This window comes from Micromys minutus (assembly GCF_963924665.1).
Source record: "Micromys minutus genome assembly, chromosome: 1".
NCBI classification, from domain to species: Eukaryota; Metazoa; Chordata; class Mammalia; order Rodentia; family Muridae; genus Micromys; species Micromys minutus.
This window is the reverse complement of record NC_137969.1, coordinates 182,342,198-182,362,034: the sequence shown is the minus strand read 5'-3', so window position 1 is coordinate 182,362,034 and position 19,837 is coordinate 182,342,198. Positions and strand designations below refer to the sequence as shown.

General features: G+C 38.5%; 1 protein-coding gene across 2 annotated transcripts in view; it reads right to left on the bottom strand.

The window, feature by feature from the left end:
* The window catches only part of CRPPA (CDP-L-ribitol pyrophosphorylase A), a gene marked incomplete at its 5' end in the record, with an annotated part of 280,876 nt that overhangs the window by 155,520 nt on the left and 105,519 nt on the right, over positions 1-19,837 (bottom strand). For both annotated transcript variants that reach the window (XM_080936583.1, XM_080936584.1), the window contains 2 exons: positions 6,057-6,149; positions 6,584-6,673. In XM_080936583.1, coding sequence (XP_080792709.1) covers positions 6,057-6,149; positions 6,584-6,673 — 183 coding nt within the window. The remainder of the gene's footprint in view (positions 1-6,056; positions 6,150-6,583; positions 6,674-19,837) is intronic.

The following is a 19,837-nucleotide window of genomic DNA, read 5'->3' as shown; positions in this document are numbered from 1 at the left end:
GCCAGATCATGACAAATACGGCCAACCATTGAACTAAGAACAGGGTCCCTATGGAAAGATTTAGAGAAAGGTTTGAAGGAGCCGAATGAGTTTGCAACCCCATAATACAACAATACTAAACAACCAGATCTCCCAGGGATTAAACCACTATCAAAATAGTAAAAACTGACAAACCATGGCTCCAGCTACATATGTAGAAGAGAATGGCCTTGTTGGCCATCAATGGGAAGTGAAGCCCTTGGTCCTGCCAAGGCTCAATGCCCCAATCTAGAGAAATATTAGGGTAGGAAGGCAGGAGGGGGTTGGTGGGTAGGGCACCCATTGAAGCAGAGGGATGGGGGATGGGATACAGTCTATGGAGGAAAAACTGGGAAAGGTGTAACATTTGAAATATAAATAAAATATATCCAATAAAAATAAAAGCAAAAAAACTGTTCTGGATCATCTATGTGTTCATGATTTTTTTCCTTTTACTTGGTTATATATTGGATTACTTTGACAAATTCTTGTGTTGATAACAATATTGTGTAAGGAATAAGCTTTCATTAGAGTATTATATTTTTATTCTTTGAGGACTTTATTTGCTGAATTGTGACCACCCTCTTATTGTCTCCTTTTTTCCTACCCAAATTATGATTAATCATTTTTTTCATACCCCACCAAGTCCAATTCTTGTTGCCCAACTACTCTCAGGATTGAGGCCAGCTCTGCTGTGTGATTACAATACATAACTTCTGGCATTAAGGCTGCTGACTTTCCCTTGTGTAGCCATTCTCAAATGCTAATAGCTTCTCAGCCAGCAATGGGATCAAGTGTCCTATCATCCCTGCCTTACTGTGCTGGAAGCAAGCATTAATTTGATCTTCATTTTGGTATATTTAATTACATATTTCTATAATAAGCCAGATATTGTTGGTAATATTGGTTAGTTGAATAAAACAGATATTTGTAATAAACTAGAAAATGATTATTGTGGAGAATTATTCACAGTGTTATGTTTTAATGAATTTGTATGTATTTTGAATGATACTTGTTGTCCCAGTCATTTTTTAATGAAATTTAGAAAGATATTGTCTCTTACAACCTTTACTAATAAGCATGTCTCTCACAAGAATACTCCCTATGTAGAATATATTCTTTTTATATTAGTACATATAAAAGGATTCACTATTTAGGTTGTTTTTTTATTGAACAAATTTATTTTAAAAAACAAAGATGAATGTACAGATTTTAAAATCATTTTTGCATAAATGTATGTGAATATGTTTTTCTCAGTACTTGATTTTTTTAAAGCTTTGATAGTATGCATTAAAATCTTAATAGTTACATGAGCATAAACAACATGTAAAACAAGGTGTAACCAGGAAATAGGCAAAGTTTTCTTGGTGTATAAAGATTAAGCATAATGATTTTTCAGTTTTTTTGGCCTTAGTTTTCCTTAAATATCATATAGTCTGTGAGTTGTTTCTGGGCTGTTCAGAGCTTTCTGGGGTTAGTATCCAATTATCACTGACTGCATATTAATTCTGTTCTTTTGTGACTGGGTTACCTCACTCGGGATGATATTCTCTAGATGCATCCATTTTCTTAAGAATTTCATAAAGTCATTGTTTCTGATAGCTTAGTAGTAATCCATTGTGTAAATGTACCACAATTTTTGTATCCATTCATCTACTGAAGGACATCTGGGTTCTTTCCAGCTTCTGGCTATCTTAAATAGGGCTGCTATGAGCATTGTGGCGCATGTGTCTTTGTTGTATGTTGTAGAGTATCTGGAGTAAATGCCCAGAAGTGGAATAACTGGGTCTTCAGGTAGGACTATGTCCAATCTACTGAAGAATTGCCAGACTGATTTCCAGAGTGGTTGTACCAGTTTACAACTCCACCAAGAATGGAGAAGTGTTCATCTTTCTCTGCATCCTTGCCAGCATCTGCTGTCACCTGAATTTTTGATCTTAGCCATTCTAATTGGCTTGAGGTGAAATCTCAGGGTTGTTTTGATTTGCATTTCCCTGATGACAAAAGATTTTGAGAACTTCCTTAGATGCTTCTCAGCCATTCAATATTCCTCAATTGAGAACTTTTTCTTTAGCTCTGTACCCCATTTTTTAAAAGGATTGTTTGATTCCCTGGTGCTGGGAAGAAGGTGTATTGGGTTGTTTTAAGAGGAAATGTTCTGTTGATGTTTATTAATTCCTATTGGTAAATAACCTCAGCTAGTTTCAGTGAATCCTTGTTCAGTTTCTGTTTCCATGATCTGTCCATTGATGACAGTTGGGTGTTGAGGTCTCCAACTATTGTTCTGTGGGATGCAATGAATTTTTTTGAGCTATAATAGTGTTTCTTTTATGAATATAGGCGCCCTTGTATTTGGAGCATACATGTTAAGAATTGAGAGTTCCTCCTGACAATTTTTCCCTGTAATAAGTGTACTTCCTTATCTTTTTTATTAATTTTGGTTGAAAATCTACTTTATTCGATATTAGGATGGCCACTGCAGCTTGCTTCTTGGGGCTATTTGCTTAGAAGGGTTTTTTACAACTTTTACTCTGATAGTAACTGTCTTTGACTCTGAGATAGTAAATGTCTTTGTCTCTGAGATGAGTTCCCTGTATGCAGCAAAATGCTGGATTCTGTTTATGTATCCAGTCTGATAGCCTATGTCTTTTTATTGGGGAATTGAGTCCATTTATGTTAACACATATGAAGAAATAGTGGTTGTTGTTTCCTGCTATTTTTGCTTTTAGAGGTAGAATTGTGCCTGTGTGTCTTTCTCCTTTTGGTTTTCTTGCTTAGGTATTTTCTTGATTTTACTAGGATGTAGTTTTCCTCCTTGTATTGGGTTTTCCACCTATAATTTGTTGTAGTGCTGGGTTTGTGGTCAGATATTGTGTAAATTTAGTTTTTTCCTGGAATATCTTGGTCTCTCCATCTATGGTGATTGAGAGTTTGGCTTGGTTATAGCAGCTTGGGCTGACACTTGTGTTCTCTTAGGGTCTGAATGATGTCTGTCCAGGATCTTCTAGTTTTCATAGTCTTTGTTGAGAAGTTGGGTGTGATTCTGATTGATCTGCCTTTATATGTTACATGACCTTTTCCCCTTACTGCTTTTAGTGTTCTTTTTTTGCTTTAGGCACTTGGTGTTTGTTTTGACTATTATGTGTCGGGAGGGATTTCTTTTCTGGTCCACTCTATTTGGAGTTCTGGAGGCTTCTTTTATGCTCATGGCCATCTTATTCTCAAGGGTAGGGAAGTTTTCTTCTATGATTTTGTTGAAGATATTTACTGTGCCTCTTAGTTGATATTCTTTGACCTCTTCTATTTCTATTATCCTTAGGTTTGGTCTTTTCATTGTGTCCTGGATCTCCTGGACATTTGGGGTTAGCAGCTTTTTGACTTTTGCATCTTCTCTGACTGTTTTGTCTATGTTTTCAATGTTGTCTTTAGCTTCTGAGATTCTCTCTTCCATCTCTTGTAGACTGTTGGAGATACTTGCATCTGTGACACCTGATTCCCTTTTTTGGTATTCCAACTCCAGGGTAGTCTCTTTTAGTGTTTTCTTTATTGTTTCCATATCCCTTTTAAATTCATTCTTCAATTCCTTCATCTCTTTGGCTCTGTTTTCCTCTAGTTCTTTGATTTCTTTGAGTATTTTTCTTGTTTCCTCTTTAAAAGCTTCTATTTTTTTATGCATTTTCTCCTGTTCTTGTTTAAGGATCTCCTTCATCATCTTGAAGTATGATTTTAGGTCTGACTCTGTTTTCTATAGTGTTTGGCATTCTGCTGTTTCTGTGATGGGAGAGCTGTGTTCTCATGTTGCCAGGTTGTCTTGGTTTTCTTGGGGTACATTTTTTTGCTTTCCTCTTGCCATCTTGTTTTCTTTGATTACATGTGGTCTTGTCAGTTATTGATTCCTGTCTCCTCCGTGTATCTGGCCTGCGTCCCTGTATCTCTGCTGTTCCTGGTGGCAAATGTCCTGAGCACTTGGTCCACATACATGGGTCCTCTGAGTTGAAACCAAGTCCCTTTGCCAGAGTTCCTCCTTCCCTGAACCAATGGGGGCCGCAGTCTCTGGGTGCTTGGTCCAGACCTCTCTGCCCACTGGCTACTAGCAGTGCAGTCTCACCAGGCGTGCATCCCTTGATCTCCACTGTTCCCTGTCACAGACGGCCTGAGCGTTTGGTCCACACACATGGGCATACCTTTGCTTTAAAGTTTAATGTATAGCCTATCTCAACTTAAAGCCATTTTATTGAATCTTACAATCATATTCCTACACTTCTACTAAATTGGAGAGCATTTTCTAAATTTTCATTTATAAGGCAACTACTCTGGGTGCTTGTGGCCTCAAGTGACTGTCATAAAGTAAACTAGCATGAAAGCCTGCTAGTTTATGATAACATGATAGAGTGTAGATGCTGAGTTGGAAAAAAAAATGTTCCAGTGGAAGTACCAAGGACACAGGTGGGAAATGTGACCATAGCTTGGAAACAGGTAAGAGTAATGGAGGTGGATTTTAAATCATTCAAACCAGAGTGGAAAGAAGATAAGCCAGGCAAGTAGTATAGGTCAAGCCAGCACTGCCGGCTTGCTAAGAGCCCAATGCAGGGCCAGAGTTACTCTACATTTGTTCCTGCTAATCTATACAAACTGAGTATTATTAGCTTCACTTCAACATTCAGGAAAATGGAGCTCAAGGTTTAATATCTTAAGAAAGGAACCAAAGCTTTGGTATCTACTTCTTACTAGACTGAAAGACCCCTTGGCATCTTACCTATGAAGATTTAATGAAGATCTCTATACAAAGAAATATGGAACAGAGGGCTCAACCCAGGAATTCAAATATGTCTTTTGGCCCTCAAAGTCTTGCAGCCTTTCACCATTAAGTTAATTCCACACCTTCCTAAAACACTCAATGACACCCTGTTGCTCAGGAAATCACTCACACAGGAAGGATTTCTTACTAGCTGTATCCCTACAACCAGTCTTTAGGGCACATAATCAAACACACTTAGCCAGTGAGTGAACTAATCCCACTCTACCCTACTTGGTTCTGTCATTGGTCATGTTGGAGCTATATTTAATACAAAGTTTGTCTTTGTCCTGTGTTAAGATCTTACCTATAACAAGAATTACGCTCCCATAGTATGTAATAGATTTGAGTTTCAGAAACAGGGTAATCACTAGTAATTTCTGAGAATGTTTGGAAGCCCTCTTCACAGAATAAAAGCGTTACAGAGTTCAAGCCGTTTCTGAGCTGGCTAGGCCATCATGGATTCTGACCTTTTTCCTTAGTGAATTATTGAGTCAACATATTCTTTCAGTTATTGATAATCTCTGTATGTGTGTGTGTATGTGTGTGAGTGTGTGTATAAGTGTATGTGCATGTGTGAGTGTGTCTGTGTGTTTGAGTATGTGTAAGAATGTGTGTGTGTGTGTATGTGTGTGAGAGTGTGTGTATATGTATGTGTGGGTTTGTGTCTAAGTATATGTGCATGTACATGTGCATGTGTTCATGTGTCCATGCATGTGTGAGTGTGTGTGTGTATGTGTGTGTGTGTGTGTGTGTGGGGGTGGGTGGGTGGATGGGTGGGTGTGGGTGTGGTCTCAAAAATACCCAGACCACTCTTTTACATACTCTCTTCAACCACTCACTCATTCTATTTATACTTAGGCCAACAAGAACTTTCTTGCCTGTTATTTCTTTGTAAAATTCATTATGCCTTTGGATTTCTTCTGCTTTTGCTTCTGGTGTACTCATAGAATACCCTAAATATAGCTCTTAGACATTAGCATCACAACAAGTCAGCTTGGTCATGTAGTTTTCTATTTTGTTTAGGATAACTAAATTGATTGCTAATGGAATCGACTAGTTTTCCAATGTTATTGATCCACGTGACCACAGCCACAAAGGCATGAGTCAGCAGAAATTCCATGCAATTTCCCTGCAGTCTTCTGAATTTTGGTGGACATTCTCAACTGAATCCAATGTTTGACAGAGAGAGAAACATTGGGTTACCAAGAAGAAAACAGGCTCAGTGAGAGAAGAGACATACCAAAACAACAACTACAGGATACAGAAGAGGGAGGCTGCTTTCTCCAAGTATACGCAGAAACTTCCTGGTTTCTTGACTATCAGAGGACATAACCTTGAAGACAAGAAAATTAGAGAAAGTGTAAAGAAGTTCTTACAGAACAGAAGTTGACTCACAGGAAAATGAACTTTACAAGATATTAAATGTAATTATCAAAATGAACATTAAACCCCTTTAAAAGATCCCCAAAAGTTACATATATTAAAATTGGAGGTATGTCCTGGGTTGAACTTATGTATCTACTTTACAGATGGAAAATTAAAATTACTGTCTATGGAAGCAATACTTATATCTCATAGAATTTGGGCTCAGAAAATAATGTTTTCCTGTTTGAAATGGTAAAAAATACAATCTAAGAGCACATAGTGAATAGCACAGGTAATCGGTCAAAATCTTCAGCTGCACACGTGAGGGTCAGGAAGGGTTTGTCCCTTCGCACTGTTTGCTCAGGTCTCAAATGCCTCCCACCACTTCTGTTTCCTACTTACATTCACACAGATGAAGCTGTAGCATTGCTCTGTGAAGTTCCTAATGTCTCCACCTGCGCGATCCATCACTGTGGATGTGACTTTAATACACTAGGAGAAAAGCACACCAGAAGATATTTATAATCTAGACAGGCAGACCACCATGAGCATAAATAAGCTATTGTATGACAAAGCAGCAAATTTGCTATAAACTCATGGAACCTTGGAGCATGCACAGTAATAAATTCAGGCTGAAAATTTTCAGGCTACCACAAGAAAGATAATTGGAATGAAGCCATGAATAATGTATATTATTTTGAAATACAAAAATATAGAAAACTGTTTCAAATAGGCAAAATCTGGGGGAGGGGATTGAGAAAACACTTAGGAACAGATAAGAGCATGGTTTATTTTTTATGAAGAATTTATTACAGGGGACTTTCAGGGACCAGAACAGAAAGGTTGAGTTGGTGGTGGTGGTGGTGGGATTGTAGCAACAACTAGTTACACACTGTAGTTTAAACAGTAAAATTCACTCTACCTGGAGTGACTAACGGCAAGGAAAGCAAGAAGGTATCATTACAATGATGTCTGTTAGGGATAAATAAGAACTGTACTTGGACAGTAATAACAAAAAACAAAGGCATTGCCAAAAACCACCTTCTGAGAGGTAGCTCATCTGGGTGTGGTGTCACATGCCTTTGATCCCAGTGCTCAGGCCCAGAGGCCGCTGGGATCTGTGTGAGCTTCATGCCAACCTTGTCATCAGACTGAGACTCTGTCTCAGCAAACAAACAGATGGTGGTAACTTCAGACAAGAATTAGAAGGGACAGTACATCCATCATAAACAGAATTTTCCCAGTGAAGTATTTATCATCTGTCATTCTCTTGCTCCACGCTTTTCTTTAATTATGAACCTGAACTTAAGAATTACCATCAAGGATTCTGTTATAAAATCTAACTATGAAATAATGTTTCGTGAAGTTACATGCCCTGGTTCATACTTGCATGGTATATACCATACTTTACAATCTGAATGTCTAAAATGCATTGCTCTTCCTGACACAAGGAACTGTCACTCCAAGGTGCCCTAATCAATAACCTAATCCAAAGACTGCTATAACCTAGTGCAGAATGCGGAGGGCAGGTTTCAAGACTTAACTCTGACATGGAAATTAGTTCACGGATAACTCTTAAGATTTTATTTCCATTTAAAATTTGTACTGAGCCCTAAGGTCAACACAAGCCTTCACCCCAGCATGCACATAATAACACTAGAACAGATGCCAACTCCCACTGAGAATCAGGTTCCCCCCAAGAAATCAGATCTCCTATATATTACAAGAAGATACTGAAGCATTCATGGGCCTATAAAGTGCCCCCCGCAAAATTTAAATTTAGTGGCTAATTTGCTCCAGATTCTTCCATGATGTTTGTACAATGGGCCACTTGCAATGACAGCTAGCTATACCTTTCCTCCTGCAGACCTGGTCACCTTTTAGAAGATTAGAATAGTGATGTCATTCTCCCTGGAGCATATTTCCAAAACACTCCCAGGTCATCCCAGGTCATCCCAGGTCATCCCAGGTCATCCTAGGTCATAATGATGTATCTCCTATTTGACCTACAGATGCGCTGGTTTGATAGCATCCCTTGCTTAAAGTTAGACATTCCTAATATTGGGGAGCTTATAAAGGGCCCCACTGCCAGATAATGACTAACCTAACCTCACCTCTCTTGTAGGAGATGCATTTCAGAGAGCAAGCTCTGTCCTGATGTTCTTGCTACCTACTACAGTGGCTGTGAGGAACAAATTATCTTTCTCAGGGCTGGGATCTCAGGTCTCCAACAGGATCTATGGTACTGTGGAAGAATACACTGATTTCTCATTTCTCATATAGAAATCACAGCAATGACAGAAAAAGATCTTACCATGCAAAATTCTGAATTCAGAACTAAGAATGGACTTAGTTTTAAAATTCCCTTTTATGTACACATAAATGAAATTTGTGTTGAAAACATGAGCTGTATCAGGAGAGAAGCTCAAAAGCTCCTTAACGCCTAGCTGAGACTACTAAAAGTCTGGTATGAAGAGTACAGTGGACACTTCTTGTAGCAAGGCAGGCTCCCAGTGAAGGGACAAAGACAGAAACTCATCCACAAAACCTCCAATCCAAAATGTGCAGGGACAAAGATGTAGCAGAGACAGAGGGAATGTTCACCCAATGCCTGGCCTAAATTGAGACCCATCACTCAGGCAAGCAGCAATGATACTCCGTTATATTTGCAGACAGGAGCCTAGCATAACTGTCCCCTGAGAAGTATCACCCAGTGGCTGACTTTCCAAAACAGCCAGTAAAATTAAAGAATTAAATGGTTTTCGTACAGCATAATCGTCATTCTATAAAGATTTCCCATGGATTAAATGCAAACTTCTGCACCGTGGAAATACTGTTAAAGTATGGATATGAGGAAGGAAGATGGATTGTCAGAGAACTTCCTTTCACGAAGAGTCAAGGTTTAACAGAGCCTGAAAGGCCCCAAGTACTGGGAGTCAAAGATTCAAAAATGTGTTTCTGGGAGGCCAACTCACTTTTTAACCAAACATGAGTTGTCTCAGAATCAGGATCTGCCAATATCCCACTTCCTTCCCATTTGCCCTGAAGCCCTAGTGTGGGTATAAGCAAAGGAGTGGTGGATAGAAAAGTACTTTCTTTCCAGTCTGAAGAAATATTAAGAATTACTACAAAAGCTTCGTTTTCCTTGTTTGGTCCACTTAGCTTTGACTCTTCATGATGGTCTTCCTTTGTTTGAGTCAGCCTTTGAGCTGGTCTAGTTAAGACTTAGAGTCAGGAAATGAGTCCCCTGGCTGTCAGTTTATCTCTGGAACATTTTTTTCTGTGTCACTTTGGAAGAACTTACTGTGTCCAGTGGCTCAATTTATAAATTGGTAACATAATAGTTACTAGAATTCCTAGAACCTACTAATGAATGCAAGATGAGGATTGGAGTTTCTAACACTGAGAAAAAAAGCACATGGTAGACAAGCAGTCCCAGTATTTTGAGGTGATAGATGTATTAGATTCCCACTCTGATGTCTGCTATTCTATATATATATTCTGCCCCCAACCAGAAATGCTGACTTGTTGCTTAATGCCAGTATCCCTTAGCAAGACCCAGACCCTTGGGAGATGATCATATCCATAGATTTACCCTTCGCTAAATGCAAAAATATGCGTAATTTAAATACTATAGGATGGATACCAGGGAGGAAAATGAACTGCAAAAAAAAAAAAAAAATCAAGTAGGAATATATAAAGAGAAAGCAAAAGAACACTGAAACCAAGGGTCTGTCAGGTCATGAGACCCAATCCCAGCTGAACATAGAAAGTGTAATGCTTTCATAAACGTGTGGCTTATAAATCTATGGGTTCTCCCAGAAATTGATGTTCTTGACCCAGTAACAGGGTGCTGAATCCAGTGCAGATAAGCTTTCCTAGACAACACATAAACTCATCTCTCCTTGTACATAGGAATATATTCAATGTGTGCCATTATTAATTTCACTCGCTTACTTTAAGTTTTCCTCTCTCAGTGACACCATTAATACATAATTCTTATCTCCATTACATCAATAAGATTTCATTATATTCTGGAAGTTATGCTGAATGTAAAACATGTATGCTGAAATCATACTGCATACCTAGACATAAGCGAATGTTATCATTTATACTTTTTGTTATGGATAAAGAGGATGGAGAATAAGTAGCTGATTTATGATGACACAGCTAGGAAGGGGTTAATACTCAGATTCTGGTCTGTACAACCTAAGTCAATTGTTCATCTCTACAGCTCTGGTATTTTTAACATGTTGCAGTCCCTAGACTGGTTTTGAGAGGTATGGGGTACTCTAGGTACTGAAATCCACATGAAAGAAGTACTTGATTTAGACAGTTGGTTGGTTGCTCTCTTAAATGGAGGAGCTCGAATAATAATCTCTTAACTCTTATCAACTTTCTAGGTCCAAGATTTGGAAGAAAGTAAGAAATCAGTCTCTCCATACTAGTCTTTGGATCTGAGCTTGGAGAAGAATCAGGTGTGCACGAGCTGCTGCACACAGCCTATAGTGGGCAAAGGGCAGAAGGGAGCGCAAACCTGACTCTCCCTGAAGAATGGTGGTCCTTTCTGAATTTCTTTCTCCCTCTGCCATAAGCACTTCGAGGGCCAACTATTGTTATGATGAGAAACTACCAAAGACTGTGGAATAAGAGTGAAAACCAAGCTAATCTTAACAAATATGAGTTACCATAATGAGAAATTCAAGATCCATTTAAGTATTGAAAGCTGTACAGTGTGGAAAAGAACAAAAGAATATAAATCTCCAAAGCAATACAAACTGGGCAACAAGCTCAGTGGCTGCTAAATTGAGCGTTGAGTCAACACCATTGAAGGAAAAATTTCTACCTTTGAGAAGCTCATATCATATGCAGAAGATAACAATTCCCAAACTTAAATGTGCATGAAAATCTTTCATAACCTTATCCAATAAGGATTAAGATTTTTTTATCCTTATTAAGATTTTTTTTCATCATCCTGGATGCAGAAATCAGCATTTCTGAAACACTTCCAATTGGTGGCAATGTCAGGCAAACACAATGGTAGACCCTTTAAAAGCAAACAAATTTAAACAGGCTCTCTTATCTCAAGCACATATAACAATGCAAACAACATATTATCCCAAACTACTGATCTTCTTAACACCTGAAATTAATGAACTATTCCTTTATTACATCTACCAGCATGGTAAACAGGAATAAAAAGTAAACAAATTTATTATTTAAACTCATTTTCCTTGAAATTTATATAATCTAATTTTATTTGCATGTACAAAGTTTAATTATTCTATATATAAGGAAATAACTTAGATGCATATAAGTGCCATTGCAAAGACTTATACAGAAGCATGAGCTAATATACATAAAACAATAAATTCAAATTATAGAAAAATGATTATTGACTAGAAATTACTATTCAAAGGCAACCTGGATAATTCCATTCTATTTCTTGTGGACAAGTTGTTTTGCTTGAATGGATAGTCCTCTTGATTGAGAAATAGATTTGTTTGTATAAAAATATCCCATATTATACAACTTTCCATTATAAAATATTATTAGTAGTCTGCTAAATGGGTATTATTTAATGTATTGAGCGAAATTTTTTAAAAATATTAAAAACAGATCATATTTACAGAAACATATAAAAACAAAATCATATGTCACAAATATTTAAGTATGAATGTCTCAGAGTATTTTGTGCAGGTTAATCTGTGCTGATGTATGCACGCACATATAGGTGCATAGGTGTGAGAGCCAGAGGATGATCAAGGCAAAATTCCTTAGGTATTATCCACTTATTAAAGACAATGTCCCTTGCCGGTATTGAATTTACCAACAGCCTAGGCTAATGATCAGCAAGCCCCAGAGGTGTTCTTGTCGCTACATTCCCCAGCTCTGAGACGGAAGCACATCTTACCACACTCAGTTAATTTTACATAGGTTCTGGGAAAGGAGGTCAACCTTAGTGCTAGCAAATCAAGCCCTTTTATTGGATGATTTATCTCCCCACCCCTCAGGGAAATTTTAAAGCAGGAATTTCTTAACTGTAAAACAAACAAACAAAAAAAAAAAAGGTGGACTTAAGGATCAATAGAGAATATTATTGAGTATTCTGAATATTTTGTATGCTGTATTTAAATCCACTTCTTCACCATAATGCTGGTTGACTGTCTAGAGCTCATTTCCCATCAAAGCCTGTTTTGTAATTACAGAAGTCTAAGCACCAGCAATTTGATTTCTATTATTGACTCACTTCAGCTACTTTCTGCAGCATTTACAATCCTGCTTTCCCTTATCTTTTCCTTTTGTGAAAGCAGTCCTTTCTCCGGTTATGAAATAAGTCAGAACTTCGTGAGTGTGCTTAGTGTTTTAAACTCTGAAATGCTTCACATGATTGATGGACACCCAGAAGATCCCTATTTACCTACAGAAATGTATCTGGCTGATGTCCAGGTTAAGAGATATTACAGAAGTTGGCTTCAACATAGTTCTATCAGGACTGCAATGACTTATACACACGAACACAAATATAAACAAAGCTGTGTGAGGTGAAAAGAGGTGATGAACGTAATATGCTTAATAACAGTACAGAGCGGGCGATGCAGAATGACACCAACGTCAGTGGGTCCCAACAGAGGTTCGAGAAATAGAAAGCCAGAGCAAATGGGTTAGGATAGAGAGAAGAGTCCGATCCTTAAATGAAAACAATGTAATTTCACGGTACAAATAAGACAACATTGTGAAATATGAAAGCAATATATTTGCAAGAGAGACATTTACTGTAGATTGTGTGGGGCCTTAAATGCCCAGCCATACCTTGTGGACTTTGACTCAGAGTGTCAGTGTAAATTAGATTAAGAACTAAAACTATATCTTGATTTTTAAAACATAAATTTTCAATATGTGCCTGTTTGGTAAACTCAGCTAAAGCCAGGCATGATGAAACATGGTGAAATCCTCAACTCAGAGACAAAGAAAGTAATGATCACATGTTTGAAGAAAGTGTGGGCTATGTATAGAGTTCTACTAAGGACCGGGCAAGACTGAAGATTAAAACAATGAAAGGCAGGGGGTGGGTGAGATGGCTCTCTGGGTAATGTTCTTGCCATGCAAGCATAAGGACCTGAAGTCAGATCCCCAGCATACACATAAAATGAAGGCTGTGGTGGTGACTATATTTAAACCCATCACCAGGGACACATAAGCAGGAAAATCCTTAAATCTAGCCAATCTAGTTGAGTCAGCAAATTCCTGGCTCAGTGAGGAACTCTTATCTCCAAAATTAAGGTGAGAGATTGAGGAAAATTCCCAATTTTTGCTCTTCACATACTTGAGACTTCATGGATGTGTGCATACACATAGTAGCACATATACACACTGTTCACACAAAGGAGCATATGCACACAAGGAGGAAGGAAGAGGATGGAGAGACAGAAAGAGGAACAAAGGGAGGGAAGAAAGTCAACTATTAAAGGTTAATGATTAAATATACCAAAGCTTTATTGAAGGGAAGAATGTTTTGACTCTGTAGTGCAGGGTACAGAATTCCAGTCCTTATGCAGTTCTGTGAAAATTGGAACAGTGTGGTATGCCATTATTCTAAGGGAACAATTTATATAACACCTTATATACACTTTCTACAAGGACCACCTCCTGTATGTATAAAGCCAGTATTTTGATATGGACAAGAATATCTAACTTCATGAAAATAATAAAATTGGCTAATAACCCTCGATGTTCTACTGTTCTATATTCTGAATACTTAACATTAGATATGTTAACACTTAAAAACATTGACATCATATAGACAAGGATATAGAAAACATTTTTGTAAATGATCTTCCTAATAGAACAAGGGGAGTATATGGAGCTTGAAGAGACAAACAGGAAGAGGGTAAGTTGCAATTATATTATAATCTCAAAACAATTGTTCAAAAAGAACATAAAATTTATCACATAATATAGTGATATGTAAAAAGGCAAAAAATGTTTTTTAAAAAAGTAAAAACATATCAAGTTAGATTTGGTGACTATACCAGCTCTCCCATAATAATGTTCTAAGACCATGACAACCAAAGAAAAACTAATTTCATTGGATATTGCATTCAACAGCAGCTTGAGTTATTTATGGTCCACTACAGTTGGACTTTCTTTTCCCCTCTAGTATGCACCAGAAACTGTGGGTAATGTCCAAATAAACTTAATGTAATTTAGCAGAATGACTTTCAGGCAGTTTCTAGGCTTGTATGCACACACACACATATACAAACACACACACAAACACACATGACAAACACATGTACTTACTCAGCCTGACATCCTGAATTAGTCCTTGCCTCTGTTCAGAGCAGATCCTCCTCCCACAAAAACCCAACTAGCTTTAGAATGTCATTCACTATTAGCTGTGGTCAGTACCCCAAAACAAATGTCCGTTATCTTTAGATCAAGATGTCATTGTGCATATCAAAAATATTTATATTTAATTTTTGTTTTAAGTCTGAAGATGTTACAAAGGCTAAAATTGCTCTGCTTCATTTCTGCCATTCTTTTGGCTTCTTTTCTAATCTTGAAGGTTTGTTTTTCTAGTGTCATACACTGAGTTTAGTAAGGACTATGAGAAAAGGCACAGATCTACACACTGTTACAAAAGGCACAGTCCTGCACACTAACAAAACACACAGTTCTGTACCCTGTAACAAAAGACATAGGACTACACATTAGACTTAACCCTTCAGGCCAACAGGAAAAATAAATCAAGCATTAGGGAACAACTCTAACAAAACCAAATCCTGCCTTATACCCAGAAAATAAACGATTTTCAGTTAAACACAACTTGTCATTTGTGGTTATAGAAAACAATAATTAAATTCTGTTCTCCAGGAAACAGGAAGTGGTGGATGATCCAAATACAGAAAAATGATTGTGCCATGTAAGTCAGCATTCCTTATGGCATTCATCCCTTTTGATACAGGAATGCAAACTGAACTGAATGTACTTAAGTGTTTTTAGGACTAATGTGAAATTAAAAAAAGAAAATCTAACCCCTGCAGATTTCCCTGTGTGTAGGCAAGTCAGCAGCCACCAGCATGAACACTGTTTAAAGACAAGATAGTCTCCAGTTCAATCACCCTTTATATTGCTTTGTGGTGAAAATGAATACAATACAGGCAAAATATAAAAGTACACAACCTATAAGGCTGTCTCTGGCTCTATTCCTACTCTACCCTTACCTACCCCTGATCCATCTCCACTTTAACCATTCAACCTTGTTTGAGTCTTCCACAGCATGGCTCCTTTGAGTTTGATCTTTAACTAAGTAGCTGTTGATTCCTCTTTTAGGCTTAACTCAATGACATCCTGTTGAGAGAGTTCATCCAGTGACATTCGCTCCTCAAAAATGCTTTCCATGATTCTCTTAACTATGCCTAGGTCATTTTTTTTTTCCATGCCAAGAATGCTGATGTTCAGATTCATGGGAACCAGCAAAGCCTTCCTCTAGGTAAAGCCTGCCTTTGGTCCATGTATGAGAGTTTATAAAACATTGACCAGAGTGTACAAAAGCTAGCAACTGCAGCTTCGTCCTCTGGATGACTGCAACTTGAGACTGCTCCCTACAGAGCCTCCCAGACTGCTCCTTCTGGTGTTACACATAATAAACATACTGAGGTTCTAGGCTGTTGTACATTGTTGGTGTCCCATCAGAGAGAGCACAGCCCACCCAATTCCTGAGTTTCTGTACATGTGTCTGTTCTTGCTTTAACCCCTCATCACCCTATACTGATTTTAAGAACTAACCCATTCAGGACACAGCCCTTTAGTACTGCATGATTATCCAGTTTCACAGTAAGCTCCTTAAGAGTCTCACCTGCTTAGCTCAACCCTCTATAGCCAATGGTTGGGTTATAATGGGCACTGACTATCTTGCATGTCAGCAAATTAAATAACTAATGAAAAGCTAATCACACCTTCTACTGACACACGCCTCACTACTTTCCAGGAATATAAATACTTTCCACATTTTCAGAATTAAAATGAAGTGATTGACGACTGGTATTAGTAAATTTTCTTCTGACAGTGAGGGGCTACCTAAGGAAAAAACCCTTAAGGGAATAGGATTTAATCAGTCCTTAACTTCCATAATGCAATGATACAAAGGAAGCACCTCCATTCCTAGGCATATCACAGATGGATTAGATTATAATGAGCCCAAAACTCAGAAGGGCAAACAGCAGATTCATAGCAACAGGTCTGACATCAAAAATTCATGTAAAAATCATCTGGGCTACAGATGAATGAGTGCCCTGCCCCTCCTCACTGGGGCCAGCAGCACCATGCATTAACTCTCTTGACCAATCTGCACTCACAGTAGCCATTCCTCAATCTTCTTGCCATCCCCAGCAACATTGTGTCTTCACTGTATTTTGTCTTCAACTTACAACTACAAGTTTGACCCACCAAGAGGCTCCTTGCAGGTAATCAGTCTGAGGACAGATTACCACAGGAGCTTTCTAGAACCTTTGTGTAAGCTTCTATACATTCTACATGCTAGTAAAAGAAGCATCCTGTGGACAATGCCAAACCCTGCTACAAGCTCTAGAGGTAGATGAGCCGCAAGAGGCAGTTTTCTATCATGACTGTGACCTTCTATGTCAATGAGGAGTCGAGAGAATGCTTGGTCCATTGCAACTGTTCATGCTGTCATGGCAGACTACATTGTAAGGGCTCTCTTTATGCCAATCTTCATAATGGGAATTACCCTTTGCCAAAACTATGTTTTTGCTTATGTCCCATACCTTGCTAGCACACAGGTTTTTCACATCATTCTGCTAAGTTTCCCTTATCTCTCACTATAAATCTGGCTACAGACAATGGTGCAGACTGAATGTTAGTTGCATTGTCTTAAAATTCCCTTTACCAATTATCCCATTACTTCTGAATTCCACCTCATAAAAACTTTGAGGATGCAGAAATGATATTGCCAGTTCTTTCCCACAGTGTAATATGAATGGCTTCAAGCAAAGCTCTCTGTAAAACTTTTGTTCCCCTCAGAACCTGTCAAACAGTGTTCACTGCCCACACTCTCCCTCCATTCGCCTGCACTTTTAGAACTGCCTTTCAGCTCTACTTACAGGATTCTGGGCTTCACAACACCACAGCTTGAAACTCCTTCATGCTCTACCTGAAACCCAGGAAGAGCCTACCAGCTATGTAGAGCAGCTATGAGCACAGCAACAAGCCCACCTCTTACATTTCCTATACTGGACATGAACAACCTAAGACAGATTGAACTGATTTTCTCTCCTAATCTGAATGGTCACAGCTCATTGGCGGTGAAGGCCTGGCAGAGTTTATGACAATTCCTGTGGTAGTAGCAGAAACAGAAACCTAAGTGGGGCTAGGCAATAGCAAGAAGGCCATGATCACAGGCTTTGAGACCTATTGCAAGACCTATACTGAGGTCCTACAATTTAAATGTCAATGACTTATGCATGAATGTGAGTATGGGGTAGAAAATGTGCCTATCAGAACTTAGGCTTCCCCATTTAACTAATAGTTCCCTCATACATGATGTTAGTGTTTTCCATTATGTTACATTTAGACATTTGGGTCACTGGCAGTGTATGTTGCAAAATTTTTCCCAGGCAATTACCATAAGCATACCCAATCTCCTCCTTCAGTTTCATTGGGAAACATTTCTCCTATTCATATCAATAAGACAATCCCCCCATTGTGTGAGGCAAAGCTCCACACCCACACTGATCTCCCTGCAGATTTCAGCAGCAGTGACCTCATCATTTTTATATGCTCTTTTCAAAGGCAAACAAAAGCTCTTGGGCATAAAAAGTTATAACAGCCACCATTTTGTGCTTTTCTGTAAATTATGGGCTGAAAAATACAATGCCACAAGATAAACCTACTTTTATAATGGGGGAGAAATCTACATAAAAGCAGACAAATCCCTATCCAAGAACTTCTTTCAGACCTAACTACAATCCTGTTAAACTTTAAAATGCCAAACTGATTTTTTTTCTTTTATTTGCTCCTTTTCTCCCCAGTTATTCAAGTACAGTTTATTAAAGATGCTATATTTTTTGGATATTTTCTTTATTTACATTTCAAGTGTTATCCCCTTTCCCAGTTTCCCCTCTGGAATCCCCCTATCCCACCCTCCTCCCCCTGCCTCTATGAGAGTGTTCTTCTACCCACCCACTCCCTCCCATCTCCCTGCCCTGGCATTTCCCTACACTAGGGTATTGAGCCTTCACAGGGCCAAGGACCTCTCCTCTCGTTGATATTTGATAAGGTCATTCTCTGCTACATGTTGCTAGCGACATAGGTCACTCCATGTGTACTCTTTGATTGGTGGTTTAGTCTCTTGGAGTTCTGGGAGGTCTGGTTGGTTGATATTGTTGTTTTTCCTGTGGAGTTGAAAACCCTTTCAGCTCCTCCAGTCCTTTTTCTAACTCATCCATTCGGAACCCCATTATCAGTCCAATGGTTGGTTGAGAGCATCGGACTCTGTATTTCTCAGTCTCCAGCAGAGCCTCTCAGGAGACAGTTATATCAGGCACCTGTGAGCACGCACTTCTTGGCAACTGACCTTGAGAGATATCAATTAACAAAAAGCATTTTACATTAACTAACACTAACTGATGCACTGATTAAATAACCTTGTACAAATTAAAAGCTGGAAGATTTCTTTTATTGCAAAATCAAGGAGGAAATGATGGGGCAGTTTTGAAGATACATGCACATCGCACTGCGCTGCTGTACCAAAAGCTACAGAAAGATATTCGGTCACAACAGTCAAAGAGGGAGAACATCCTGATGAGGATCTGGAGTTTAACAGTTGGCAAAACCAGAGAGTGCACAGCAGCAATGACAGCCCCTTCCAACAACCCGCAAGACTCTTAAAACACACTCCAACATCAGTTTTAAAAAAATCTGGGGTGACAAGGAGAAACAAAGTTCTCACATCGCTAGGGATGCTGGGGTCCTGGGGCCACAGAAGTCTCGAAGCTGTACATTAAAATACTCTTGAGGGACAAAGTATCAGCTTGATTTAAAAAATTAGATCATGAATAAATGAAAGTTCCATGAGTTAAGGAGAGGGGCAGCAAAGATGGAGGTCTCAGAGAAAACAGGTCTATAGTGGCCCCTTCTCAGGAAAACAACTTCAGAAAGAGTGTTCTGCCACTGTGCTGGAAATTATGGGACAAGCCTGAACTTCCCCTTAAAAGGAGATGAAACTGTCTTTCATAAAATAGAATACTAGTGGGATCTAGAGGAAGTGTGATAAATTAAGGGGGGAAAAAAAGATGTTCCCATGAGTAGTGATGAACCCCAGGCAGACATATCTACAAAATGAGTCAGCTAGCCTAGCATTGCATACACTAAAGGCAACTGTAAACACTCGGCCTTGGAATACTTAGAAACAACAGAAAAAAAAAAATCTGTTCATTGCTGAAAGGAAGAGTTGGTTGTTGCTACAATGAGGCTTTGCAGAAAAGAAGAGTGGCTACAAATACTATGGCCACCATTAAATGTGAAGTTATTTCTTCAACAAAGATGTGCACCACCAATATCTTTTATTGAACCCTTTAACTTTGTAATGTAGATGTTCTTGATACAGTGCAGAACCTGAAGAACATAAAACAT